Here is an 8,287-nt window from a genome sequence, read left to right as displayed (position 1 = left end):
GCCACGGTGATCCCGGAGCGTTGAGTATGGATCGTCCGGACGCCACATTCACTCTGGCGTATGTCGTGTTCGCGCTGTGCTTCGTGTTCACGCCGAACGAGTTCCGCTCGGCCGGCTTCACGGTGCAGCACATCTTCTCGCAGTGGCTCGGCAGCGAAGACATCGGCTTCATCCAGCACCACCTCCGGAGGAGCACTCTGACCGCGCTGCTGCACTGCTGCCTGCCGCTCGGTACGCGCCGCGTCCCCGGATGCAGTCACGTGCAGATCTCCGTACATACTGCACTTATGAAGGTAGAATGACGTCAATGAGATTTGCATACGCAGGGTAAGAGTTAATTTACTCTTATCTGATTGGTCCAGTAAACACATCATACCCAAGACATTAATCTTCATTTAGTTCAGGGTCGTTCTCGCTGCCGGAATGGTACTTTTAACCTACACATACAGTAAAAAAATAACAACGTAATTAAAACATGATATTTTATAAGTTGTGTACCTTTAGGCTATGTGTTCATACTGAATTGCGAGCTGTGTAGTTTCCTTCTCTTCCTCAACAGGCTATATGATATATTAGTTTATTGTAATATTATATTGTAATTTTGATAATACTTAAAGAAGGTCTAGTATCTGCACTAGCCTAATACATGCATAATTTCACCTGTCTACTGATCCATTTTTTAAACACAAATTTGGTTCAATAATAATTGAACCAACAGTAATAATTTTTTATCTAACATGTTGTAATTTAAGGGGATTTTACAAAATATGCCTCAAATATTTATCTCTAACTTATTCACCATTTATCATCTGTAATACTACAGTATGAACACATGGGAGTCTAGCCTAAAGGAACACAGCTTATGAAAGGAGCATGTTTTAATTACGTTGTTATTTTTTATTTTATTTTTTTTAATGTATGTGTAGGTTAAAAGTACCATTCCGGCAGCGAGAACGACCCTGAACTAAATGAAGATTAATGTTTTGGCGTATGATGTGTTTATTGGACCAATCAGATAAGTGTAAATGAAGAGTCAGCGAGAGGTTCATTAGTGAGAGAATCGTGCCAAAACTATAAGCGCAGAGAAGAGAAAGACGGAGCTGTACATATCGGTTTATTTCGGGAACTTTTTGCCCCACATGCACAACAAGTCATTTAGACATTTGCAACAGTTTGTTTTTTACACATACAGACTGGTTCTATGCAGTCAATCCGTTTTGCAGTTCTTTAAACTGTTGTTTTCGCTTGCAAATCACTGTTCACAGTCTTGCAGTGCTTTTGACCCTCTTTTGCCGAAAAAAAACGTGCCAAAAGTGTAAGCGTGGAAAAATGGAAGTCAGAAGCATGCAGATCATATTTATTTTGCGTTAGCATGAAGCTGCAGTTTCACAATACATGAATTACACTTTCGAGTAACAGTAAAATGCTGCAAATAATTTTTTCTTACGCTAAACGAGATTTACACCTTTACAAAGCTTCTCTTGTGCATGCAAATTTAATTTATGCTTACAGTCTTCTGTACACTTCCACAACTCTTACCCTGCGTATGCAAATCTTATTGACGTCATTCTACCTTCATAGCACCCAGTACACACACTATTAACCGACATGACGTCTTTAGTACGCATATGATTATGCATATGATTATTACATTTTTAAATTACATATGACTAAGATTAATCATTGAACAACATTTTGATATGACAGAAAATATGTTTTCAGTAGTGGTGAATTTGTCAGCTGTGTTACGGACAAACCATAATGTCTCTACACTCGCTGCTCATATTCATCTATTTTGTGCATTCTGCCATATCCACCGTGGTTACTTTAAAATAAGGCTAAAATTATTATTATTAGTAGTAGTTGATTTTTTATTAATGTAAAAATCTCACTAAGGACACAGATTTATCTAGATTTATGGACTATATTTTATTTAAAATGTAAAAAAAATAAATAAATAAACAGTCAAAACGGTTGAGGATGGAAGTAGAAAGACACACTGTTAACATCTTTTGATTTAAAATGCATTTAAGTGTTATGTTTCAGCATGCAAACAAACAATATATAATTGAGTTTGAAGTTAGTGTAATATCCCTTAATCTTTGCTCGTCTTGATTGACACTCACACAAATTATAAGAACTAATCTATGATGAATAATCTATAATCATAACAACTGCGTTATTCAAGAGCTCCTGCAGGCTAACTTAGTTGAAAATGTCCTCATTTTGACTCATCATTTCAGTGGTAGGCCTCGTCTAAATTCAATTTAATGTAGATAATCTTGATTTTAAGATTTTTGTTCGTTATTTTGAACACGAGATATTGCAACAGACATTGCACAAAATGTAGTTTAAGGGACATGAAGGCAATTTCAAGCAAATGGAAAAACGGTGCACAAAATAAATGTGTGAGATTATATAATTACCTGATAATTCGTCCCCTTGGAATTAAAAGGTTCTATCTGACATTTTTTGTCAAAATTGAGTTATTCACATATTCTTATTCTGTGACAACATATTTACATTATGTGATAGATTTTTTGGTTGCACTTTATTTTACAGTACATGTACTTAGTGTACTTACTGTGAGAAAGTACTGGTAATTAGGGATGTAACGGTATGAAAATTTCTTATCACTATTATAGTGACCACAATTATCATGGTTATCAGTATTATCACAGTATTGTTAAAATGTGCTGGAGATGTTCAAAAAGTACTGACACATAAATCACTTCACACGTTTTATATTTAAAAATCAAAAAACAACAAATAAAATGACTTTTTGTTTGCATAATCAGTAAAACGAGGAGAGAAATCAGGTCCGAGAACTATACTCGGCCCGGCCAGAACGGGGCTACTGGCAGTCTACTGACCTCGTTCCAGTGCACTCTCTCCAGAACTCCCGGGAGCAGAACAATCGGGGGAAAGGTGTACAGACGAAACCTCGACCACGTCTAATAATAATAATAATAATAATAAATACTTCATTTTATTCCTCAGAATTAAATGCAGCCAAACAACCAGACGAGTAAACACGGTCTGGTGTGATAAGATTCATATCAAAAATCGAAAATTATATATCTAACTTCTCATAGTCAAATAAATACCTCATTTAATTCCACAGAATTAAATGCAGCCAAACAAGTAAACATGGTCTGGTGTGGTAAGGTTCACATCAAAAACTGAAAATGATGTAATACACGCGTTGCCTTGGCAGCACGCAAGCGGCTTGGTCACACAAACAATATCAATCTCCTCTGAGAAAAATAGCTGCAGCAGCGAGCTCTCACTCAGAGGCAGAAGAAACCGCAGCGCGGGCTTCCAAGCCTCGAGAGAGAGCGCTGGATCTAGGGAGTGCAGGCGGAGAAAGGGTGAGCCGTCTCCAACCCATCCACTAGATCCACGTGCGATCCCCACGATCTGAATCGCCGCCGTGCCTCTGCAATAGCGGGACCGAACCGTGAGCTCGCAAGCACGGACACACTCCTCGGAGCGTGCCCGGCGGAAGCGGAGCGTTCAGCGGGGAGAAGCACAATCAGCCCCTTATTTCCGAGAGCTGACTGCGCGAGCTCCGCTCCCCAGTAAATGCTGCTCATAATAATATAGACATAATGTCTGTGCGACTGTAAAACAGCTCTGCTCCACAGTAAAGCTGCTCATTATAATATTAGGCATAATATGCTTGTGTAACTGACGAGCTCATCGACGCCCTCATCAACCTCCTCGGAGGAAGACAGGCGGAGCTTCTGAACCCAAGCGGGTGCTGGATCTGGTAGGTGAAGAAGAAGATAGGGACTCGCTCGTCTACATTCCCTCCACCGGATCCATATGCGAACCCCACGAGCACAGCCGCCGCTCCGCCTTGGCAAAAGCGGGGCCGGCGCCACGAAAAACGCCGGTGAAAACTCCCTCCTCAAAGAGAGTCCTCGGAGAGCAAGCATATGCAGTGACAAACGCTCGCAATGCGGGCAGTCAGCTCCATCGAGAGCTGACTCTGCGTGTTTTGCTCCCAAGCAGACAACACACAAACTGTGTGTATCCCCACCCGAAATGTAGCGCGGGCAGAGAAGAACACACAGCCTGAGATGCTGCCGGCTCTCGCCGTATGTTTGTCTACACTCGTATTGGTAAAATAAAGAGTGATAATGGACAGACAACGCCAAATAAGACTGACACACACAAAGCGCTTGCTGAATGACAGAAAGCTGACGCCGGTTTCACCGCACGTGCTTTTATACTTCCTGGTCACTACGTCACCCCGCCCGTGACGGCTCGCCCATCCATTGGACTGATTACACATGTGATTCAGAGCGTGGTCATGCTGGAGGCGTCCCCGTAGCGTTTCGACACAGCTCGCGTTCCTGAAGGGGAATGTGCTTTATGCTGGACAGTATTTATTTATCGCGAGTTGTTCAAATCGTGGTAATCTAATACGGTTTTAATGATAATTAAAAGATGAAACGGTAATACTAACCGTGGGGAATTTTATCCTGATTTATCATCAAACGATCAAATCGTTACATCCCTACTGGTAATATAAGGTAACTACATGGGGTAGGGTTAGGTTTGGGGTAGGTTAAGGGTAAGTACCTAGTTCTTACCTAGTTATTGTAATGACTAAAATAAGAATATAGTATGTACATGAGTAACAGGACTGTAAAATAAAGTGCTACCGATTTTTTTTTTTTTTATGTTGTGTACATTTTGGGACTTTTTATTTAAAAAACCAAAAGGTTCTATCTGCACAGTCGAATGGAATGCAAAAACTTTGAAGCTCGATATCTCAAAACTACTCGGAATGCAGTCTATCGAACCTTATAATTCCAAGCGGACGATAATTATCAATACAGTGGACATGAAAGGTGCGCTGAATAATAGAATGCTTCGAAACAGAATGGGATTTTGATGTGACAGCTGTAATATCTCATATCATGCATTAGGGCTGCACGATTAATCGAACGCGATTAATCGTGATTGTCATGCATATCTCGTCAGTAAAGCCGGTTCTGTGATTAGTAGTAAATCTCCATCATCTGCTTTCAGATGGAGCAGCATTTACTACACAGAGCCATAGTTCACTGACAAGCTACACAAAATCGCGTTCATAATCGCAGACGATATAATCATAGGATTATGAAATCTATAAAATCGTTCTTAATTTAAGGCACACAATATTCAATTGTATTCTAAGCAGTGATAAAGGCTATGTCGATTAGCATTTCATTATAGATAGTATTATAATTTTCATCATAATAAAGTATAAGAAATTCTGTTTATCCAGCTACCGCTATAGGGATTTCCTGGATTTCTTCTTCGGGGCATATTTGGATTTTCAGCGCGAGAGCGCCCTCTGGCCTTCGAATGGAGATTTACTACTGATCACAGAACCGTGCTTCACTGAAAAATATGCATGATAATCGCAGCTTCTGCCTAATCGCGATTTATTGCCTTTGCGATTTAATTTCGATTAATTGTGCAGCCCTATCATGCATGCAAACAGCTCAGTCTTTTTCTTCAAAACTGGTCATAACTTTTTAAAGTCAGTTGCAAAAAGCTTGACTACTGTAATTTGAATCTGAAAAGCAAGACTGGTGACTTCTAAAGCTAACTCTGGTCAAGCTATAGTCTCAGCACAGCCGGCCTGTGTTTTCCTGTGCTTCTCACATTCCTGCTGTGTTTCAGGATACTACATAGGAATGTGTGTCGCAGCTCCAGAGCAGGATCTGCTGCAGGTGCACCGGGCGGCTCAGGGCTGGCAGCTGTACTTGGGCTTCTCTCTGGCTGTGCTGCTGGTGAGCTGTGTGCTTGTGTTCTGCTGGTCCAGACGCGGCTGGGAGAATCACCCCATCTGCAGGGTGCTCAGTGCACACGCCTTACCGCGGTCCAGCTGGAGGGCCGTCGCCGCCTCCATCAACACAGAGTTTCGGCGCATAGATAAATTTGCTTCGGGCTGTCCGAGTGCGAGAGTGATCGTCACAGACAGCTGGGTGATGAAGGTCAGCACTTACTCGCTGCACATAGCCCTGCAGCAGGACTGCCACCTGACCGTGACCGACTGCACACAGCACAGCCTGTCTCCTGAGCTCAACGCTCCAGTGCAGATCCTCACCATCAGAGTGTCCAGCATCAACCCCCGAGTCCAGCCCTTCACCATCAGGTGTGTCCCGTGCTGAAGAGGAGCGCGCCTCTGTGGAGATCTGCATGCTGAGCCAGTGTTTCTGTGCTTGTCTTACAGGCTGAAGTCCAGCGAGTACGCCGAGCTGCAGGAGAAACTGCAGGCGCCCATCAGAAACGCTGCTAATGTGGTCATCCATCTGAGCATGAGCGAGCTCTTCCTGGAGACCTTCAAGACATACGTGAAGATGAACGCGGTGTACGAGTGTCCGAGTGGACAGGTGAGCACACACGCGTGCACACACTCACACACATGCACATACAATATTTATTCATCTGGTTAATGATCTACATTAACATTGTAAAGGAATAGTTCACTCAGAAATGAGAATGTGCTCATCCTCAGGATCATCCGAGATCAGGATGAGTGTGTTTCTTCATCAGATTTGGAGAAATGTAGCATTGCATCAGTGTCTCAGCAATGGATGCTCTGCAGTGAATGGGTGCCGTCAGAATGAGAGTCCAAACAGCTGATAAAAACATCACAATAATCCACAAGTAATCCACAGCACTCCAGTCCATCAGTTAACATCTGGAGAAGACAAAAGCTGAAACAAATCCAGCATTAAGATGTTTTTAACTCAAATACCATTGAGTCCATAATCCATAATAACGCTTCCTCCAGTGAAAAAGTGTTCTGGTCTGAATCAGGAGAGAAATCTGCACAGATCAAGCAGCGTTTAAACAGCTCTAAACAAATATGTGGCTGGATTTTGATGGCGTTATTATGGATTATGCACTGGTATTTTAGCAGTGGTTTGAAGTTAGAAATTATAGAAATTAATACTTTTATTTAGCAAGGATGCTTTAAATTGATCAAAAGTGATGATAAAGACATTTATATTACAAAATATTTCTATTTCAGATTAATGCTTTCTATTCATCAAAGAAACCTGAAAAAATTCTACTCGGCTGTTTTCAATATTGATAATAATCAGAAATGTTTCTTGAGCAGCAAATCAGCATATTAGAATGATTTCTGAAGATCATGTGACACTGAAGACTGGAGTAATGATGCTGAAAATACAGCTGCGCATCACAGAAATAAATTACAGTTTAACAGGTATTCACAGAGAAAGCAGTTATTTTAAATAGTAATAATATTTCACAATATTACTGCTTTTGCTGTATATCTGATCAAATAAATGCAGGCTTGGTGAGCAGAAGAGACTTCTTTAAAAACCTTACTGTTCAAAAAGGTTTGACTGCTAGTGTAAGTGTGAATGTCATAGACTGACTCGAGCGTGTTACTCGCAATGCTTCATGGGATATTAGTGGATCTGTCTGTCTGAATGAAGCAAAGCACCTGAACTGGCTGGAGACTGTTGATGTTAATGTGTTTTAATGAGCGCTGTCCTGCATGCTGTGTGCCGTCAGGAGCTGGAGCCGTGTATCGGCTGTATGCAGGCCAGTGCCGGCGTGAAGCTGCTGCGTCTGTGTGACGGTGAGGGAGAGTGTCAGCAGTGCTACTGCCGGCCCATGTGGTGTCTCACCTGTATGGGCAAATGGTTTGCCAGTCGCCAGGACCAGCAACAGCCGGAGACGTGGCTCAGCAGCAGGGTCCCGTGCCCCACCTGCAGGGCCAAGTTCTGCATCCTAGATGTTTGCTCCGTTGAATGAGGCTGGTGTTTAAAACCTCTGTGCTTCTCAAACTACACACAGATCTGATGACGGAGAACGAAACCCTTCAAGAGCTGCTCCAGCTCATCTGTCAGCCCAAACTCAGCAGAAACAATGATATTTTAGCTACTCTTTCATATTTGATTTGAAGTTCTAAGGATCTAAATAAATGAACGTCATCAAAACTTTGCTGTTAAACCTGTCGCACTTGATCTACTGCATGCATTCTGTCATCTGATTGATAGTTTGTTTTTATCCAGTCAAAGCTCTTTTAGTGTAATTGCTTCAGCTCGAGCTTCACGTGTCAAATCTTGACTGATTTTTCTCAAGTAAACGTCAGAATAACTGCAGTAATATTTCCAGATGAACACTTACTGGACTGAAGCAGCTCAGCTTTACTTGATTCTCCATCAATCATGTTTTAGAGTCTCAAATCTGATCCTCAGGATCTTTTGAGGAGCGTTTGTTTCCAGAAGCTTTACTTTCACTGTTC

At 41.8% G+C, this 8,287-nt stretch overlaps 1 protein-coding gene across 2 annotated transcripts in view; it reads left to right on the top strand.

The window, feature by feature from the left end:
* Positions 1–8,049, top strand: part of tmem129 (transmembrane protein 129, E3 ubiquitin protein ligase) — an 8,159-nt gene extending 110 nt beyond the window's left edge. The window contains exons 3-6 of one of the 2 annotated variants that reach the window (XM_016486295.1): positions 18–231; positions 5,683–6,157; positions 6,236–6,395; positions 7,552–8,049. In XM_016486295.1, the coding sequence (XP_016341781.1) occupies positions 27–231; positions 5,683–6,157; positions 6,236–6,395; positions 7,552–7,794 (1,083 nt within the window). In that variant the 5' untranslated portion in view covers positions 18–26 and the 3' untranslated portion in view covers positions 7,795–8,049. Of the gene's footprint in view, positions 232–5,682; positions 6,158–6,235; positions 6,396–7,551 lie in introns of both variants that reach the window. The other variant, XM_016486294.1, reaches the window with a different exon arrangement.
* Positions 8,050–8,287: the final 238 nt, after the last annotated feature.

This window comes from Sinocyclocheilus anshuiensis, unplaced genomic scaffold (genome assembly GCF_001515605.1).
Source record: "Sinocyclocheilus anshuiensis isolate Anshui unplaced genomic scaffold, SAMN03320099.WGS_v1.1 scaffold557, whole genome shotgun sequence".
Lineage (NCBI taxonomy): Eukaryota > Metazoa > Chordata > Actinopteri > Cypriniformes > Cyprinidae > Sinocyclocheilus > Sinocyclocheilus anshuiensis.
The sequence above is the reverse complement of the archived record's forward strand: the minus strand, read 5'-3'. Positions and strand labels throughout refer to the sequence as shown.